This window comes from Marmota marmota, unplaced genomic scaffold (assembly GCF_001458135.2).
Source record: "Marmota marmota marmota unplaced genomic scaffold, marMar, whole genome shotgun sequence".
Classification (NCBI taxonomy): Eukaryota; Metazoa; Chordata; class Mammalia; order Rodentia; family Sciuridae; genus Marmota; species Marmota marmota.
In genome coordinates this window covers 16,039,197-16,059,773 of record NW_025999999.1, presented here as the reverse complement: position 1 = coordinate 16,059,773, position 20,577 = coordinate 16,039,197, and the positions used below count along the sequence as shown (strand labels likewise).

Sequence of the window (20,577 nt, the reverse complement as noted above, 5' to 3'; positions counted from 1 at the left end):
TCACTTGTATGCATTGTGAACTCACTTGTATGCATTGTGAACTATCTGTTGGTGCAGCAACTTGTGATAGTGTTGGGGTATTTTTGCTGATGGTGTCACCAGTGGTACAATTTTTCCAAAAGGAGCCGTCAATTGGCTTGGTGTATCTTCCTCCCTTCTGCTTGTCATGGTCGTTCAGCAAAAATTTGGGGGCCAACAGAGGTGAGGCAAAGAACCTCACCCCCCCTGCTGGTACAAAGACCTATCCACAGGTGTGGCTGTATGCTGGACCGGTAGTCAATGACGGGTAAGATCCAATTGCAATGGTACCAACCTAAGACAGGAGGCTGACGCCTTGAGGTCAGCTCATCCGATGACGGGTAAGGACCATATGTAGTATTGGACAACCTAAGGCAGGCACGGTCCCTAAGCCACATGTTTGTTGTTTAAACAGAGAGGGGGAGATGTTGAGAGCCACAGCCGAAGGGGCCCCAACAAACTTCCAGCTGCCAGCAAACTTCCAGCTGCCAGCTGATGATTGGCTCACAGCGGCCCCAGCAAACTTCTAGCTGCCAACTGATTGGCTCCTCTGCGGGATGCTCATTGGGCTGTTTCCCCGCCCTTTCAGACCACAGAGCTGCTCATTGGGGGACTTTTTTTGGCTCTGCCCACGCGACCCAGCCAATCAGCCTCAAGAGCAGGAGGAGTGGGGGAGGTGGAGAGGTTTGTGGGAAGCTGGTGGTGGCAGTTGGGCTCTGAAGGTTTTTCCTGAGGAGCTGTGTGGTTTGGTGTGTGTGTTCTAAAAATAAAGTTCGTTTCTTCTGACAAGTGGCTCCTGAATTGTGCCCAGCCAGACTGCAGCAGCTAGGGGTGGGGAGGGAGCAGGTGCTCCTCCTCAGGAGTTCTCAGGAGAGCTGGGAGATGCACACATGGAAGTAGAGGGCAGCCATGAAGACGCTGGGCGTTTGGTGGTGTGGAGATCCAGAACAAGCAGCAGGGAGGGGTGGTCTTGGCTCCTGGTTTGCTGTTCCCAGGTAGCCCCTTCTTGTCATTCTCCAACTGCTTCTCTGCCTCCCTCAGGGCAAAGGAGAACAAACGACTTTCTCGTTGAAAGGCCAAGAAGGCTTCGCCAGTCCACTCCCCGGGTTTACTGAGCAAGAGGCTCAAGTTCCAGAGATCTTGTGAGGTGAGTGTTTTCTTTCAAGATGTTTGTGGAGTCACAGGAAAGTCCCTGGGGACCCTCTGCAGGTTCCCCCTAATATCCCATTGCAGAGGTACAGTTCTGGGGTGTTGAGACAGTCTCCCACTAGGGGGCGCTATTCAGCGAGCCTCCTGGTCCAGAGGATGAAGTGGGTATTGCGAACTCATTTCATGGGAACTGCCAGTGAACTTGTTCAAGATGCCAGAGATTTCCAGTCCATTAATTTGTGAATTTGCAGTAAATCCATTTCATTCTGGGAGAGAGTAGGGAGAGGGTGAAGCTTGGGGCCACAGCCCCATATCCTTCCCTCTTTGACTGCTCCTAAACTTTAGTGCATAACCTTATCAGCTAATCATTTTGCCTGGAGACAGAAGCCCAAACCAGAAGAACCTCAGAATGTCCAGGGTAAAAGCTCTGCAGCGTGAGCAGCCCTAGAAACCCAGCAGGGATGAAGCTATTACAAGAAGACAGGCCCAATGTAGTGCAGGGAGACCTGGTCCTGATCCTCACTTCCTCTAAGCCCCATGCTCACACAGATAATGTCTTGTCCTCAGTTTATTGCTTAATGTTTTTCCTATCCACTGAGCAAAACCTCTTGCAGACAAGCCTTGAATTTTAAGTGGAACTTTTCATTCATTTATGAAAAGTTTAATTGAGAAAAAATTTTCAGCAGAGATGAATCCATCCATTCCTGCAATGACTATTTTCCTTTCCACATAAAGGACAGTCAGGGTTCTGGTTGTCTTATTTGGTAGATTTACTGACCCACTAATGCATTCCCAGTGCTTTTTTCTTCAACTCTTGCAACTCCTCACATCCACATAGCCCCTGAATGTAGCAGAGCAATCTGAATGAATTACCGTGTTTAAATCCTTTCCAGCTGAGCTCCCTGTGACTGAAGAAGTGAGAACCATTGAGACCAGTTACATTTTTGTTCTGGCTAGACCTCTGGGCTGCCTTTGTGGGGATATTTTGGAATTCTGTGTTAAGAAATACACTATCTTTGGACTTACTGAGGACCTTTGATGCTAAATTTTACAAAAGATTTGGTGGGATTCTTGTCTTTCTTTAGGAAGTGGGACACAAAATCAGATCCAAGGAAAGCACTTTCCCAAATAAGCCACTTATTTTTTAAGCTCCTAAACATTCCCATCTGTGGTATTTTGCTTCTTCCCAGAGGCAGGCAACTGAATTCTACGACCCTCATGGATTTCATTTCCATAATGCAATTCTGTCTTAATTGTAATCGACTCTGCTTCTCCCCCAAGGCCCTCTGGATCAAGGAGTGACAGCGTTAGAAGGAGGAAGGAAGAGGGTGTTTATGTGAGGGAGCTCTTCACCTTCTATGGCAGCATGGAGGCAGTGGAGTAGAATGGATCTTCTCATGTTCCATGTCTCTTTTCTTGATAGGATCATGGCTTCTGGACACCAAACACTCATTCAACCATAAAAGGAAACAAGTCAACCTCTACTATGAGGCCTCCTCTTGGAGAGGTGGGCTAGTCTTCATCTACCCATTTGTCTGTTCATTCATCTGTCAATCCGTCCATCCTTCCTTCCATATGAACATTTCATTCACTCAAGAAACATTTATTAAGTACTTACTCTATTCTGGCTACCATGCTGAGGGGGGCACAGGAGAATATGAAAATTTCCTTGACCCTTTGCTTGTAGTTTAGTTGGGACAAGGAGACATAAATAATAGTAGTAGAATATTAAGGATCAATAGAGCTATGAACTAAAGTGAAGGGATCAAGCAATTCAGTAGTGTTACATAAAAGGGCATTTGAAAATGATATTCAGATATAGGGATGGGGTTGGATAGGGTAAGTTTCCATTATTATCCTCTTTGTATTTGTTTGAAGGACGTGTGTGTTTATTTCCTTCTAGCCCTAACCTACGTGCTTATAGAAGTTATATTCATATATAATAAAAATGTTGTTAGTTTTGCCTCTTCTTTGAATGTTATAACATAAACATTTGGTGGCCAAACTTATACATACACACACAAAAAATGCATACACACATGTACATACAGAACCCCCTAGACACACATATGTGCACACATATACATGCACAGCGTGTGTGGAGGGGGGAGAGAGAGAATGTTTATGGATCATAACTAGGAGTTTTGATAGGCTCAGTTTCCTAAAAGCTATATGCAGTGTTTTTTCTATGTCAATCAATGATACCTAAGAATATACTTTTCTCCCTCTTGATGTGTTTGATGTTGAGCACTAATGAGAATTTATGAGAGATTGTTTTGAGAGTACCTTCTGCTAATCACTCAACAGAAAAGTCAGGAGACAGCATCAGGGAGTTAACTTTAGTCAAAACACATCCAGTTGATTGGCAAGAGAGATTAGTGCTTCATGGACAGGGATGACCAGAGAATCATCTTCACCAAAATGTTAGTTATGTGAAATGGCTTCACCTCCTTGCACAGAAAACCCAGTAGTGGAATGTTTCAAGTGTAAATGAGGGAGAGAGCAGTTGAAAGTCTGTGGTATATACATGAGTCTAAGGAGCTCCTGGCTGTAGAAAACCCTGGGAAGGTTGAGGAATTGGCTCTCAACATGATATATCAACACTGCAAACTGTAGTGATAGGTTATTTATCTTAAGGCATTTCATTTATTCCATAGCACCAGGTAGAGATACATGATCATAAAACATAATGATAAAATAAAACCAAACTAACACAGCATTGTTTTACTCTGACATCAAAGAATATGAATCTGGCTATGAGTATGCTATTTAAGTTATTGTTATATGCTATTTACTAGAACCAATAAAAATATGTCTTCTGTCCTTCTTGACTACAAAATACTCTGAATTTACAGAAGGAAAAGATCCCAAGCTGTCTGGCACATCAGCTTTGAGACCAAGTTTGAACTTGAGTCATTTTACTCTAGCCTATTGCTAACCAAACATGTACTTCAACTCTTGAGAGATCTGATGAGTGGTTTAATTTCTGAGTTCACCCAAGTTGTACAAGAACCATCAAACTGCAAATCTCAAAAGTTCTCAAATACATTAAAAACGGAGAGACAAACAGGTGTGTGTTTTCAAATTGCAAGCCTGCTAATTAAATGTTTGTGATTAAGAACTAAGAGCTCAGGCTTATCCTATTAGTTCTCTTCCAGGGTTGGTACATTCTGTTTTTATTTTGGTGACCAAAGTAAATCATGGATACTGGCATACTCTGGATCACTGAGGTGGCTGCATTATGAGATTGCCACGAGATTTCATTGGCCATATTTGCATTTGCATTTCTGATTATTTTGATGGTTCTATTCTGATGATCCTAAGTTGATGAGACAAAAACAAAAGTATATGGATTTGAACATCTTAAGTAAAGACTAAGTGAAATCAGTCCATTCTGTACACATGAAGATTTCTTAGAGTCAGTGAAGAAAGTTATTGAGGACATGGATGTCACAAGGCATATGGGAAGTCAGGTTGTCACCAAGTACAGCAAACCTGTGTGTGTGTTGCAGGGGGAGGGGTTGTCCTATGCCTTTTGTAGTTTTTTTTCTATCAAATTTCTAATTTTCTTTTGATGTTAAAGTATATATCAGCTACAAAAACAAGGAGTTTATACCTGTCTAATGTTTACATATATTTAATAAACCCTATAATTAAAACTAGTTAGGTTAGTACTAAGAACTTTTAAGGATCCATTTCCTTCCTATTACTTATAAGCAAAACTCTGGTATTCCACTCTGATTCCTACATGGTTATTTGAAAGATTGCAACTCCCTGCCTGCGGGCTCAGCTCTGGTCCTTGGGTAGAACCGCCCAGTCTCAATGACAGAGCCCCTTCTGGCGAAGTTGGCTATTCCTGTGCATTCCCTATTTAGCATTGACTTTGTGGTTACGCACTACATGGTCTTCAAAATGCTCAGCTGCACTTGGTGGGTGTGCCAGTCTCTCAGAATTAAAATAGCTTTCAAAGGAGGAGGGCCCTGCACCCTTGACTGGAGTCTGAGAAGACTCCTCCCCAGCTGCAGGGGAGGGACTGGCGGGATCTAAGGGCCACTGAAGTAACAAGAGGAAGTGGGGACACCAAAGAAAATTGATCGCTGAATTCACAAAAATTGGAACACATATTTGGCAAAGCGCTGGTCTCTGCTCCCCGACAATGTAGTCTTCTGTTTGCTCTTTTTGGCAGCACAAAAAACGAGTTTGTCATCGCTGAGGACGACCTGAGGGCGGAGCTGCAGCTCCAGGCTGACTCCTACAACAGGGCGCAGATCCCCAGCATCACGACGAGGTGGCGCATAACATCTGTGAACCAGAGCAGGCGGGGAGGGCTCTGAGACAGAGGCCTGAGGGCAGGAGCAGCTCAACCCGCTCTAACCCGAGGAGGGCCCAGCTCAGGGGTCTTAAGTAGGTTTGCATAAAACTCCAACGTTTTACACAGAGTCATTTCTGTTCCTCTTTTGGGGATTCCGCAGCTCACTGTTATCGGTACAAAGAACCTGGCGGATGAACCTTCCATCCTATGTGATGGAGCATTTCCTTGTAGGACCTTTGCCATAGAACTTTCTCTAAATATGAGAATCTAGGATTGGAGTCTAAAAAGTTGATTTACACGATTTTCCTGTAACCATAAGAGTGAAGTCTACATCTGCAAGTTGATTACTAAATGATCTCCTTGCAATTACCTCCTTCTCATCATTCCAGGGAGATCTTGGCTCATAGCTGAAATGGTTCTTCCTCTTAGGGCTTCCCTGCCTGCTCTTTGAATCACGTGCCCCCAACCCCAATGTACTCCACACATATTAGGAAGGGCGAGGGTCTTACCTGTCATGTTCACTGAGTTGTCTGATGCCCTTAGCTGTCATTAAATAATCCATACAACCTCAGGTACGATAGGGACAGTGATTAGCCCAATTCCACAGAGGAAAAGGTATGGAGGGGTCAGGTCATTGCCAAGGTCACTCAAGTAATGAGGGGCAGAGATGTAACAGGGACTCAGATATTTCTTGAAAGAACAGATCATTAAAAACGGTGTCCTCCAAATGAAGGAATCCAAGCAAAGTCACCTGGTGATGACTTTATTGAGACTTGGGGGATTGGGTTCCAGTCCTGCTGTTACCCAGCTCATTCATCCCTTCAGATCTCAGCGGCTGGTTGGAAAAAGACCCCTTAACCTCTGCCGGTCTCTGCCCCATGTAATTTTCAACTCTAAACGTTTTTGCTGGGGCCAAAGTTAAACTTCTTCTGAAACATCCATCTGCTTTACAAAAGTGGGCATTGCCTTGGCATTCCCCAAAATGCCTCTTTTCCTTACCTGAGAAGCTATGGAGACTCCATGATCCCCTGCCTGGAGTGAGTGAAGAGAGAGAACGCAGGTTTAAGAAAAGACCATGGACTTTATGTTTCTGAAACATAAACCCAACTGCATCCCCGCCTCCTTTAAACCCTGAGCCCCCCCCCCCCTTGCCTTTAGGGCAAGGTCTATGCTGAAGCTCACAAAGGCTTTATCTCACACCATTTTCTCCCAGGCTTTCTGAGGCAGGGGCTGGTGAACTTTTCAGGAAGGACCAGAGAGTAAATATTTTCAGCTTTGTGGGCCAGTCTCTATGACCACTAATCCACACCGTCAAAGCATGAACACAGCAGTCCACAGTACCACTTCAGTGAACAAGTGTGTCCCTTGTCTAATAAAACCTTGTTTATAAATACTGAAATTTGAATGTCAACTGATGTTTATAGGTCATGAAATGTTGTTCTTCTTTTGATCGTTTTTGGAACCTCATAAAAATGTTAAATTCTTTTTTTGGTTTGCAGACCACACATAATCAGGAGGAAGCCTCGGCTTGGCTGGACTCTCAAGTATGGCTGCTATGGTGCCCAGTCTCCCCAAGCGTCTTGTTCACCCCAGGTCACACTACCCTCAGTCCATCATACAGATTTTCAACAGAGGTCTTTCATGAGCCCTGGACTGAGCTAAATCCCTTGCTGGATACTTCCTGGCACCCCTGCCCCTCCACAGGGGTCTTGCGCCTTGCTAGATGGAAAGTTCCTTGTTGGTTCTGTTTATTTCCAAAACTCCAGTGCTAGAAGCTCAATAGAGGCTCATTGACTGGCACCTGACATGCCTAGAACATTCTCTTTCCTATTATTATTGTTCTCTGCATGTTCTAGTCAGAAGCTCAGCATTTTCTGATTCCTTGGGGCCATTTTGGATTTGAGCCATCGATAGAACTTTTCAAGGTACTCAGCAAACCTCAGCTTCTTGGATTCCCATCCCTCCCCCCACTGGAAGACTGGAGGAGCAGGTGAGAGCTGTGTCTACAGGCACACCTGGTTTGGCAATTCAGTCAAAATGCTCAAACCAGCTGTGCCTGTGGGCACAGCCCAGAGTGCGCCCAGCCAGTGGGAAACAGGCTTACTCCGCAGGGAGAGTTCCACCACCAGCACGCCCCCAGTCTGGTCCCGGAGCAGGCGCTTCCGTTTGTCGCAGGTCTGATGACCCCCCCGAGAGGAAGGATGAGAACAAAGGAAGGGAAAGAAGAGGGAATTAGAAAAAGAAAGAAAAAGAAAGTCACCAACTGGATGGAGTAAAAATTCTCCAGTCAACTCATACTAGTTGGCTTTTATTTATTTATTTGTTTTAAATAATTCTGAGAACCCAGGAGGAAAGCGTCAGTAAATTAAAAATTCAAGTTGGAAGAAATCCTGCTTGGTCCTTTCTACCACACGTGGGAGGAGTGGACCCACATCTTTTGATAAAAAGTGAGTCTTTTACTTACAGTTATTGTAATCACAGTGACTGAGGACACTTGCAAAACATGTTCTTTTTTAATGTGGTGTCAATACTCAGCCTCTGATCAATTGTAAAATGTTTCTGTCAGCCTTTCCCCAGTCCCACACCCTCTGGCTCCTTTCCCTTTTACTATCTGTGCTCATGGATGACCATCTTCTGTCCAAGTGAGTCAATGCAACTAGAGATCATAGCCTTTCTTTCTTTCTTTCTTTCTTTCTTTCTTTCTTTCTTTCTTTCTTTCTTTTTCTTTCTTTCCTTCCTTCCTTCCTTCCTTCCTTCCTTCCTTCCTTCCTTCCTTCCTTCCTTCCTTCCTTCCTTCCTTCCTTCTTTCCTTCCTTCCTTCCTTCCTTCCTTCTTTCTTTCTTTCTTTCTTTCTTGGGATTAAACTCAGGGCACTAAACCACTGAGCCCATCCCCAGCCTTTTGTGTTTTATTTAGAGACAGAGTCTCATTGAGTTGCTTGGTGCCTCGCTTTTGGGAGGCTGGCTTTGAACTTGTGATCCTCCTGCCTCAGTCTCCCAAGCATGCTGGGATTACAGGTGTGCAAAGATCATAGCCTTATTTTTTTAGTTCCCTAGACATTAAAGACAGGCAGCCTCTTTGGAAACTCTGAGACCTCTAGTCTACATAGACCAGAGAGGCCAACAGTTTAGGATTCAGCACTTTAAGTCTATAAGATGGTATTCTGAAGCAAGGTGAGCATCAGGTTCACCTGATGGCCTGAATGCACAGATGGCTGGTCCTTCCTCTCAAGGTCCTATCAGCTCTCCCCCAGAATTTCTGTAGCATGTGTCTGAAGACTGCCCAACTGAGACTAAAACACCCCTGCCTTTTGAATTTTATGCAGACCTTGAATTTCCCTTGTACTTCAGGTTTTCCAAAGCATTTCCATGTCTGTCAGTGCCTTACATGGTCTCTAAAAGGGGACGGGCCATCACTACTTAGATGAGAAAACTAGGCCCAGGGGCTTAAGTGACACTCACCAGACTGGGTAGGGTGTCGGAGGCAGGTGGACGGGCCTGGAGCTTCCACCCTACTCTGGGCCCATTTCCCCAGGAAGCCTTCTGCACATATCCTACTGCCAGTTATGACTTCCCAGTTCAAACCCAGCTCCCCCAGTACCCCACCCCCACATAACATTCTCCTTCCCAAGAGGGCGGCTTACCACTGGGCAGGAGAGCTTCTCGCTGTCACAGATGAATGTCTCACAGTGTAACCAAACCTTGGAGAGTTTGGGGATGTTCTGGAACCGGAAGGCATTGAACTGGAAGGTGGCCCTGTGATCCTTCCCATTCTCGTGCACGAGGACTGTTTCATCTGTGGGGCAGCTGATGCACATGGGGGAAAGAAGACCGAATGTCACCTCAGGGAGCTCCAGCAGGGGCTCTGGACAAAGTTACACACAGTGTGTGCAGCGCTTTGTTCTTCCAAAGCACTGTGATAGGCAGCACCCCACTTGATCTTCACAGTTAATGAGGTCAAGCTGAGGGCCTATAAGATGGGTTGGATTGTCCCCATTCTATAGGCTAGGTACAATAGAGGGGAGTGGCTTATGAGAAGCCATTCACCTGGTGAGTCACACCCTTGTCCTAAAGAAATGAAATGCCCAAGAGATAAAGTCCTCCCGAGGACCGGGATGTGGCAGACCCCCAGAGTAAAACACCCCAAGATAATGACCAGGGCACTGGGAGCAGCAGTTCCCTGTGTCACCACAGACATCTAAACTCAAGGCATATGTCTCTGTGTCTATGATGAGATTTTTGTCATTGGAAATTTGAATTTATGTTCCACTTTTTAACTTATATTATAAAGTCACCTTTGTAAATATGTGGTCATTTTTAAAAATATAAACACAGGAAAAAAAATGACTAGAAGAGTAGCATCTAATTGTGTCGTTACTGGAGTAGAGGCAGGACCTAAAGAACGTCACCTCCGAGGGGTGAATGTTGTACCTTCGTATCTAGACCAAGGGTCAGAGCTGGTTCTGTTGGTGGTGGCTTCTGAGTAGCAATAGAGCTGTGGGCATTTTCCAAGTTATGAAATGAGATTATTTCAGGATCATTTGGTCAGTAAACCTGAGATCCTTGTATGAACTCAAAATGTGAGACCTTAAAATAGCTCTTTGCAGCTCAAGTGTAAGCCAGTGGAAAAGAGAGTAAGTAGAGCTTTGTGGAGGGGGAACCGAGAGGGCGGAGAGTGAGCAAGTCTAGATGCTTTGGCACTGCTGCCTCTTGGCCGGAGCTCTGGCACTTGCCCCTCAGTGACAGCTACCTCTTGTTGGTTGAAGTCCCCTGGGAGCTTTCACACCATCACTCCACGCATCTCTGTCCCCACATCAGGTCTCTGTGGGAGATGGGTGTGCTGTTTCACTTGTGCTCATGTGCCCAGGAGAGTCCCTGATAATGTATCTGCTCTAATCCCTGCGAGAGCTCTTGGAAACTAGGGTTTCCTCCAAAAGATACCAATGTGAACTAAAAGTATTTTCCCAAGCTATCCCAAGCCAGAGCAAAGCAGGCTGAGATACTCCTGGCCCCACCATCGGCCCTGACCCTAGACAATGGAACCTACCCCTTGTTGATCAGTTGCCACTGCAAGGGATACATGAAGTCAGCAGAGGGTGTGGCCCAGCAACTGTTCAGGACCACTTTAAACCTGGAAAGAAAGCAAAATGGTATCACTTGGAGCTACAGTCTTAGGCTTAGAAATATTTGGTGTTTGGAAAGTCTCTGGGCTAGCTTTTCCCCCTTTATACTTAAGAATATAAGCCTAAAGAAATGTACTTACCTAACACTTAATCCTTTGGCTTCTACTCCTGCAAACAGATCTGAACCAATCTCAGATGTCTCCAGGACAAAGGGCGCTTCTTTCTTCGTAGAGAACTTGGCATTCTTGGGAAGGAAATTGACATCAGGCATTATGACCTCTCAGACTGAGAAGCTGGGTCTGGCAGGAGCAGATGAATTGGAATGGGATGGGGATGGTAATCAACCCCAAAGAACAAGCACAGGAGACCACATAGCATAGCACAGAAGCTGCCCCAGCTACGATGCTGGGGCCATCTTAGTAGGAGTGAGGACATCCCATATTCTAGATTTGCTGGTCATGGAGAGGCACACGCTGTACATCTCATCTATGCCAACAAAATTTAACTGATGGAAACAAATCGAATCCAGAGATATTAAGGTGCTGTGTTTGATGAATCACCCAAAGACCAGAGAGACCGAACACATACAGCCCCTCTCTACCCTTGCTTACCTTCTTGCCTGGGCAGATTTCAGCCTGAGTTAGAAAGTTTATGATCTGATTCCCAGTGCAATTAACAACAACAAGAAGATGCATAACTATCTACTATGTGTCAGGGATTGATCTACAGATTTGGTTGGTTTCTATGTCAGGATATTTTGTATGGTCAGAAATATTGGTAAACAAAGTCAAGATCTGTCTGATATTCTAGTAGAGAGAGACAGTAAGTAAATTGTATAGTATGTTAGAAGAGAACACAGTATGCTATGTAAAAAAAAAACTATAAAAATGGTAGATTAGGGTAAGGTAGATTGAGAACATATGGAAGGACAGGTTGCAATTTTAAATACTGTGGGGAGTCTTCACTGAAGAGGAGATATTTGAGCAAGACTTCAAGGAAGGGGGCCATGCAGCCATCTAGGGAAGAATGTTTCCATTAGGGAAAAAGGCCCTGGGGCAAAGATGTGGCTGCAAAGAGGTCAGTGTGGCAGATGCCCCGAGCAGGTGGGGGTGAAGGCAGAGGTGGAGAGAGGCTCAGCGGGGGAAAAAAGATTAGAGAGGCTACAGAGGAGGATGGAGGAGACTGGGACCTCAGCTCTGAGTGCAGACAGGAATCACCACTATGATCTGAGCTTAGAGGCAGCAGGTTCTGATCATCAGCCCAGTTGTGTGGTCTATACCTGGCATCTTCTTAGGCAGCTCTGGGTGTGTTATCAGGAATAACAGCAGTATTTCCAGTTGACTTACCCAAAGGAGGGTGACCTCTCCGTTCTCTGAGTCTTGGACTCATTTAAATCTACTAACAACCTGGCACAACACTCTGGATTTAGTTGCCAGAGATGAAATCACTGGATGGAAGAACAAGAATCCTGGGGTAACTTTAGCTTCCATCCACTAACTTGGGACATTATGGAACAGAAACCCAAAGTACATACCAGGGTACTATTTAAAAGATTGAGTTTCATGGGCTTGGAGCTTTGCAGAACTGCAATCTGTAGGCAGTAATAGGCAGAACTCACTTTCAGCAAGGATATCTAGTCAAAATGAAATTTTACCCCCTTGGGGTCAAACACACAGGGACTTTTATGTTAAGACTCAGACTCTTTCGTCTTTGAAGACCGCTTATGTTGTTTTACTGATTGCAGATCCAGCCGAGGCCTCCTAGAATCCGTCACCTAGAAGTCAGAGGTTTCTCTTCCATTTGTCAGGTTCCCGCACCATTTCAGTGGTTGCAAAAATTAAATTAGAATGTTCTTAGTCATAAATGATTCATCCGCTTAACATGCATGTTGAAGTGGCAGATTTACAGTGGCTTTTTATGACCCGTGTTACTGCCTGAGGTTCGCCATATTTTAAGAACACATTTGCAAAGGTGGTAACTGACCCAGGAACCACAATATAGTTGCTAATCTAGTCCTTTCTTTCTTTATAACATGAAAATTATGGATCTGTCCCAGATCTGTCCCAGTCCTATAACAATACAGGACTTTGTTTTGGCATCCCTAAAAACATAGAAATACTGCATGAACTGCTGCTCATCCATCCAACAGAATGGAAGAACACCTTGAAAAACCATGCCATACAGTCTCTTCCCCTGACCCAAGGGCCGAATCACAACCAGCTAACTGTACAAGATTAGGTGCACCTGATATAACAGCAGTTCGCATGGGAAAATTTAGGCATTTCTTCCACTCACAAGCTCAACATGAAATACAAGAAAAGTACAAGAAAAGTGTTCCAAAGTTAGATCCTAAGACATGTTCATAAAGTCCTCCAGAAATTAGAAGGTCACCTCTGACTCACCTGGCCCCACATTAGCCTGACAAGGTCCACTTTTTTCTTTTATTTTTGGTACCAGGGATTGAACCCAAGGGCACTTAGCCCCTGAGCTACATTCCCAGCCCATTTTTTATTTTTTATTTTGAGACAGAATCTGTCTAAATTGCTAAGGCCTCACTAAGTTGCTGAGGCTGGCTTTGAATTTGTGATTCTACACTTTTTGCCTCCCGAGCCTCTGGGATTATAGGTGTTTGCCACCATGCCCAGCGGTCTGGGCTCTACTTTTAAATAGCAGCATTGACCAATTGAACCATACTCAGAGGAGATGGTGAATGAACTATAGTGAGAAGGTGTTTAGCTTGAGGAAGATGAAAGGTATTTGAAGGACACAAAATAATTACATGGTATTATTCAGGAGATAGAACAAATGGGCAGGAGTTCTGTGTATCAGTTTTCAAATGCTGAATTAAAATGAGAAGACCCAGTTGCCATTATCTTTGAAAGAGGCAGAGAAGCCATCCCTCACCAATCTTGCAGAAGTGTTCTGAACTTTGGGTGGGAGGTCAAGGTTGATTGCTTTCGAGATTTGTTCTGACTCTGGGAATCTGTGATTTTTAGCTTCTGTTGCTTGCATTTGTTTAGAGCTTTTTCATTTCTCTTTGTCTAACTAAGAATTACTGTTTTGATTGAATAAAAGTCAACCCATTCCCATACTACTGACATTGACATTCAATGCCATAGAGGTCACAATAATAGGAACCCTCAGAGATTCCAGGTTAAGTAGGTTCAAAGTCTGCAATCATGAGAATGGCTATTTTCTTGGGCAGTTACCTAGTGCCAGGCATGGTATTAAGTGCTTCCTAAACATTATTTCATTTAATTATCATAATAAACCTAAGGGCTAAGTGTTATTATATCCCTACTTTATAAATGCAGAGATAGAGGCACAGAGAGGTTAACTAACTTGCCCAAGGTCACAAAACTAGTAAACAGTGGAACCAGGCTTCATACCAGTGTTCTGATGGCATGGTCCATTTTCTTAACCATAGTACTAGGCTACTTCTGTAAACCAACTTCCTTCATGTTGGATTGGGAGTCCAAATAACTTTCCGCTGGGAATACCAACTATGGGTTCTTGGCAAAAGTGCGTGGAAGGGGGATGGAGAGGAAAGAGAGAGGAAGCATACTGAGTAGAACTAGTGCTTTTGGAGTCCAGCATTTGAAGTTCTCGGAATCCTAAGCAATTAGCAGTGCGCCAGTTCCATTGTGCTATCTGGGGCACAGCTCAGCTTCTGGTAATTTGATGGAAATGTATGCAAGGAACACTTGTTGCTTCAGAAACACACAAGAACGCTCTCAAAGAGGGGGGAAAAAAGAGAGAGAGAGAGAGAGAGAAGAAAATAAAAGCACACAGGCCAGGCATAGGAAACCAAGTCCACAGTGGGAATATTCATTAATACAAAACCTTCTCTTTGCTGAGGTCTGTCCTGCACAGGTCTTGCTGGGCCCTGGGGAGGCTTTAGCCTCATTTCTACAGTAGTTCAGGGAGGGATCCCATTAGTCTACCCCTCCAGCAGAGAGGATGGTCTGTCTGGCTGAGGCTGAGAACATACCTCTTAATTCTTTTTTTTAAGGGAGTAAGCTCCTTATAGTTCTATGGTTTGATATTTTTGTCTGAATCTCGGCCTAACATGGCTGATAGTGGGTGACATTTTCAAAAACCCTGGTGTCTCTCTATTACCAACTGTTGTAAAACCTTCATCGAATCATATCTATAATTTTAACTGGTTAAAATAACAATTATTCACTTCCGGACAGGGACTCAATAGTAACGACAACTTGTCATTAGGACGTCCCCTAAGACTGTTGTCAATGTGTGGAAGCCCATTTCTTCTCTGGAGAGCCTTCATCAGTCCTGCAGGATTTCCTCATCCTTTCGTCACCCTGGTGGCCCACACTTTATTTATCCCCCTGATGACAGGTCAAGGCACTGTAGGGATTTCTGATTCTCAGGATCTAACCACTAGTGGTGTGTGGCCAGGGGCAAATCTAGGTTTTAGGGGACTTGAAGCTTACCCCGTTTGGAGAGTCCTCTTTAATAAAAAGATTCGAAAAATTGAATCCAAAATTAGACACAGGGCTTGACAAGGACTTGTGTAGTGAGGGGCCCGTACACTTAAGCTTCAAGTCCTTCACGGGGGAGTCCACTGAAACCATAGCTGTAGACTGGGCTCCTCCAAAGCACCCAGGTGACCTTGGGCAAATCATGTCCTTCTTTTCTGGGCTTCAGATCCTCACCTGTACAAGGGACTGGGTTATTCTAACATTCTTCTGATTCTAGCTGCTGAGTTTGGCAGGATTAAGAGCCTTCTAGGAAGCAGGTACAGCGAGTTCTAAGAGTTCAAAGTTAATAGAGTTCCAGGCAGGAGAACTTTTCTTTTGTGAAATAAAGGGGTCGGACGTGATGTCCTCTGAGAATGTCTTCCAGCTCTATGTTCTAGGTCAAGGTTTCTGTGTCTGCTGCGTCTTCCTGTAGTGAGCTGGCCAGTGTCTCCTCTGTGTGCCTTTGTCTCACCAGAAGTCACCTTCTAAGCAGGAAAGCAGCTGAGCTGTGGCCATGGCATATGTAATTTCTTTGGGGCACTTTATTTTGAGGGTTACCAAAGTGTGCCTTTAACTTCAATGTCAATATAGGCTGCAGACCCAAGTTAGGTAATGAGGGAACTCATGTACTGAAAGCTAGGTAGCAGAGGGGAGCCCTAACTCTTCTCCTCAGATCTGTTAGGAAATGCTGTCTGCCAAATGCTTTAAAAAGAGCGAGATTTTAAATATAAATAGATCTCTGGAGTAGGCTATAATGGAAACCAATCTCGATTAAGAGTCGGATATGGACTGTCTTACCGTCTTCTGACATTGCCTCAAGCTTCTCACCTGTGAGGTGGGAAGGTTGGCCTTACCTTTGTGGCACCTTTTAGCTCTTCTATTCCGACTACGAGTCTGACTTTCTGCTACATTTACTCTTTAAAGAGGTTGGAAACTAAATCACAGCATATGTCCTAACTTCAGTTCTCAATGGAGCTTTGCCTAGAGCCTGGGCAGAGTGAATCCTGAGCAAAGGTCCCATTGTCTCCTGGAAAGGCCACAGGGCAGGAAAGGGAACCTGGACTTACAGTGTAGAAGTTGAGAGACAATTGGCTTTCAAAAGTGCCCATGCTTCCGTTCTTCACATGAACAGTGGCCACTCTGAAAAGGGGAGAGAATTTTGCATAAGGACTGAAACACGCCTGGTTGCTAGGGCTGCAGCACACACCCAAGCAGCAGCCCCCCCACACCGCAGAGCAACCTACCTCTGGTCAAAGGCAGCCTGGTTCACCAAGTAGGTGGAGTGGTAGGTGCACGAGAAAGAGTAGTTCACCGGCTGGTTCTTGATGACCACCGTGCTGTCGTTAGAAACGATGTGGCTGTAGAAGTGGTAGATGGGGGGCTTGTACTAGAAAAAGGGAGAAGGCAGTTAGGGTGGCCCTGGGCCCTCAGGATAAGGGTGAGAGTTCTGGGAAATGCACATGAGGATGGCTCCGAAAAAAAAAAGCCCAATGTGGGGACAGCAGTATTTGGCATGGATGGTAGAACTTCCTGTCTGAGTGTGAGCTGGTAATTTTCATAAAGAATTCTTGAGTGCCTTCAACTAAAATGGTTTAGAATAATCTAGGTTGATGTTGTATGCTTTAAAAAAAAATCCATAAACCCATTGGGCTTCTGACCAAAAAGAAGCTGCTCAAGAATGCCTACTTCTCAGCATCAACTTTTTATCCATTTCACTTGTTAAAGTGTAATAAGTGAATGTTTTCTCCCCTCTGCCATTTCTAGAACATTACTGTCTCGTTCTGTGCATTTCCTTTTTTTCTAACAATAAGCACGGTTTCTGAGATTCTTTCTTCTGGCATGTTGGACTCTAAAATCATATAATATTAGATGCTGGGACCCACAGATGGATAATCATCTTTTGGTCAAGGCAGCTGAACCTCAACAGGAAGGTCGGGAGACCTAGCCTCCTTTCATGACTATGTCCCTATTGGTTCTGTGGCCTTGAACTGTGGCTTTATGGAGGTATCAGATTTCTCCTCTGTCATACAAGGAAATTTGGCAAGAGAATGTCTGCTATTAATTCCATGATTCCCTGTCTTAGGTACTTCATTTATATGGCCCAGTTGAAGATTGTGCTATATTCTGTTCACTCCTTTCAAATACTCTTCCAAATGCATTTCATTATCACTTCCAATTCTTGAAGAAAGGATGGTCCATTCCTCTGCCTGTCCAACCCAAGAAGGACAGAGGCTTGGGAGCATAAGCTAAGAATTTGAAGTGAGTCAGAAGTGGGAAATGTACTTTGCTCTATGCATAGAGGGGGGCCTTGTAATCCCAGCAACTTGGGAGGCTGAGGTAGGAGGATCACAAGTTCAAGGCCAGCCTCAGCAACTTATCGAGGTCCTAAGCAACTTAGTGAGATCCTGTCTCAAAAAGAAAAAGAAAAAGAAAAACAACAAAACTATAAAGGGGGCCTTGTGCATGCCAGCAACAAATCAGGAGAATAAAGCCAAGTCATTCTCAGGCTAGTTGCCTGATCTTAAGAACAATGTGGCTTAGCCTTACCTCAGACTGGGTTCCACAATAGGACTTGTTTTTAGGTGATAAATCTGGGATGACAAATTGGTAGTAACCACCTTCATGGACTCCATTGTAACACAGTCCCCCAAGGGCCAGCTGATGCACTTCCCATCCGTAGGGACACTCAGGGATTTTGGTGATGATGGTTTTGGGATAACAAAACACAAGAATGACATCTGGAAGAACACGCACATGGCTTGAGTCAGACTGGGTCATGGTAACCACTGACTTTAAAGAGCCGTGGATCCCAATCACCCCCTAACACGCAGAGCCTGTGATCAAAAACATCTTCCTTGCTGTTCGTTAGCATCCAGTATTTTCCCCTAAATTTCACTAAAGTTCTACTTTTAGAGTTTATTTGATAACTATACTGTATTAGTCTATTTAAAATTGGTTCATTTTTAAACTTTTGTTTTATGTTAAAAGGACCGTGTGAAATCACAGATTAGAATACACACACACATATAGCTGTGAAAATGAGCACATACCTTAAAATTTTTAAATGTTCATTTCATGTAAAATATTGTAAAACGTTGATTTATGGCACAGGACAGATATTCAATAGTCAAAGAGGAAAAAAAAAAGGTGGAACATTCTCTAATGTTAGAAAAGTCAGATCCCCCAACACTTTTGCTTCCTGCTGGCCCTGAGGGGCATAAATGCTTTCTCTTGTCTTTGCATTTTCCAAACAAAGACAACCCTCAACTCTGATCATTGCAAAGGAAGATTCAGGAAACTTCCTTTTCCAGGAAGATGGGTGGATCTGAGGCATACCTGCTTTATTTGGAGTGCATGATCTTGCGGAGGCTTCTGCAAAGACAGCCAACAGGACAAAGGCCCTCATCACCATTGCTCCTCAGAACCTGGCCTTTGCAGATGGCCAAACCCAAGTGACCAAATGGTTATGGTCCTTCCAGAGCTTGGGCCTCGATCGTTCTAGGTCAGAAACACCAGCAAACAGTTAAAATCAAGAGTAAGAACAAAGCAGCCCATACATTGTTGGAGGAACTGTTCACAGGAGGTCAACGATGCTTTCCCCAGCTCCTGATCATCTTCCCTTGTCAGCACAGAAAGCATAAAGTGAGGCTCATACCACTGGGAGCGTCAATGACACAGGAGGTTGCTCATGTTCCCAACTGTCTCATTCTCTCTGGACTGTGGATGCTGCCTCCCAGATGCTCCCCAAACCTCCAGCCCCAGTCCTAGTTCCAGTTTATATAGCCCAAGGGTGTAAAAGAAACCGGCTGCAGATAAATCACAATGAGCACACATTATCCACTGTGGTGGGAATAAAGGAACCTTGCACAATAATCCAATGGGAAGCTCAGTTACCACTTGAGCCTAATTTCTTTTACTGCATAGAATCAGAAACTTTTTTTTCTTAACCATTTCAACTAGGGCTAGAATAAAAAGTTGATTTTTCTCCTAGTACAAAAAAATAACTCAATTGGAGGCAAACTCTCTCTACGCAGTTCTAGGTGTCAATTTTATTTCTTTTACATCTTCCTTTCTTTGTTTTATTTCTTGCTTTCTTATTTTTATAGATAGGTGAATTAAACTTTTTTTAAGAAGACACAAGTCCAGCATTATTACATTTGACAGGTAAGGCTGTATTACCTATATAAACTGTTGTTGATGTTTCCGGGCTTCAGTAGACCTAATCCTACTGTTTAAAAAAATTCTTTTTAATATATTCCCTCCTCCACCTCCCTTTTCAGCCCATTCAGGAACGAATAGGCTAAGCCAGGTCTTGGAGGCCTCCACCTTCTTTTTTTTTTTTTTTCCTATTTGACTATTGAATATCTATCCTGTGCCATAAATCAGGTACAAGATTAGGCTGTATTAATATGAACATTTTAAAGGTTGTTTTTCTCTAGTATTTTTTAAAAAATGAACTCTGATGTCTAGAATTTTATCTTGAAGTACAGCTTTAAATTACACCCTCCAGGCTTCCAAGCCAGAGCAATGACATTGAAAGAAGGAACTTAGAAAGAAAGGTTCTCCTTAATTGAGTCCTTAGTCCCCAACAAGATCCCATTGAAAACAACAGGAAGGATGCTCCTCCTATGAAGTCTCCAAATATATTATTGGGGACATACATAATTACATGCTTCAAAACTACTGGGCTGTATCTTATAAGCAATATGCCTATATAATGCTGTAGAGATAGCTTATGTCTTCAGAACATATTGTTAAATCAATGGTATGTCTTATAATAATGGTGTCAAAGAATTAATAGCCATATGGCAAGCCAGACTCAGTTTCCTTTTCTATATAATGGATGCTATAATCCTGGACTAACCTTATAGACTAGGAGAGCCATGAGATCAAGCCTCTTGTAAATTGTAAAGTACAAGATAAATAAATAGGTTTATATGAAAAGATATTTAATAGCTTTTGATAATATGTATTTGTCACATGAATTGCATTTCTTTTCCTTAGATCTGCCACAAAGTGGCCCATTGCAGACTTGGGATTGATACAATGTGAGACCGATACATATGTGATATGCTTTGTGGCTTTTAAAAAATATGGGCTGAAAAGAGAGGTGGAGGAGGGAATATATTAAAAAGAATTTTTTTTAACAGTAGGATTAGGTTTACTGAAGCCTGGAAACATCAACAACAGTTTATACCGTTCTGCATAGGTCATTACTGAGCAGAAAAAGGACTCACTTCTTGGGCATAGCACTAACTCTCTGTGTTGTCTCCCCTCCCTTTTATTAAGCATTTATTGAGCCTCTGTGGTACACTAGGTACTAGATGAGGCCCTGGAAGTCACAGGCGGCTCAGAAATTGATTCTTTCCCTGAGAAACTAGGGGGAGGGCAGTACAGAGAGTGACAGAAGTTTGCACAGGAGCCTGCACTGGGAAAGTTGGATGGGAGGAGGTAAAGAGAGAGGATGGGAGTGCTGGATGGAGGAAGGAATGAAT

At 43.8% G+C, this 20,577-nt stretch overlaps 1 protein-coding gene, 1 long non-coding RNA gene and 1 pseudogene across 3 annotated transcripts in view; 2 read left to right on the top strand and 1 right to left on the bottom strand.

Annotated features, from left to right (window-relative positions):
- The window catches only part of LOC107149967, a 55,996-nt pseudogene extending 54,832 nt beyond the window's left edge, over positions 1 to 1,164 (top strand).
- Positions 1,165 to 3,790: 2,626 nt separating this feature from the next.
- Tectb (tectorin beta) lies at positions 3,791 to 18,834 on the bottom strand. 2 transcript variants are annotated; one of them, XM_015494903.2, is made up of 10 exons: positions 18,419 to 18,598; positions 17,630 to 17,820; positions 16,327 to 16,469; positions 16,150 to 16,222; positions 10,742 to 10,845; positions 10,526 to 10,609; positions 9,123 to 9,285; positions 7,584 to 7,656; positions 6,479 to 6,511; positions 3,791 to 5,469 (listed from the first exon to the last, which is right to left on the bottom strand). In XM_015494903.2, the coding sequence occupies exons 1-10, from the start codon at positions 18,492 to 18,494 to the stop codon at positions 5,420 to 5,422; spliced, it is 990 nt and encodes a 329-aa protein (XP_015350389.1). In that variant the 5' UTR covers positions 18,495 to 18,598; the 3' UTR covers positions 3,791 to 5,419. The 2 variants fall into 2 exon arrangements, with proteins under 2 accessions (XP_015350389.1, XP_048663285.1); XM_048807328.1 differs by lacking the exon at positions 3,791 to 5,469 and adding an exon at positions 18,738 to 18,834 and having other exon boundaries at positions 5,511 to 6,511; positions 18,419 to 18,580.
- LOC125617989 overlaps positions 7,484 to 20,577 on the top strand; it is a 45,041-nt gene continuing 31,947 nt past the window's right edge. The window contains exon 1 of the long non-coding RNA XR_007349194.1: positions 7,484 to 7,926. This is a non-coding gene — a long non-coding RNA (uncharacterized LOC125617989). The remainder of the gene's footprint in view (positions 7,927 to 20,577) is intronic.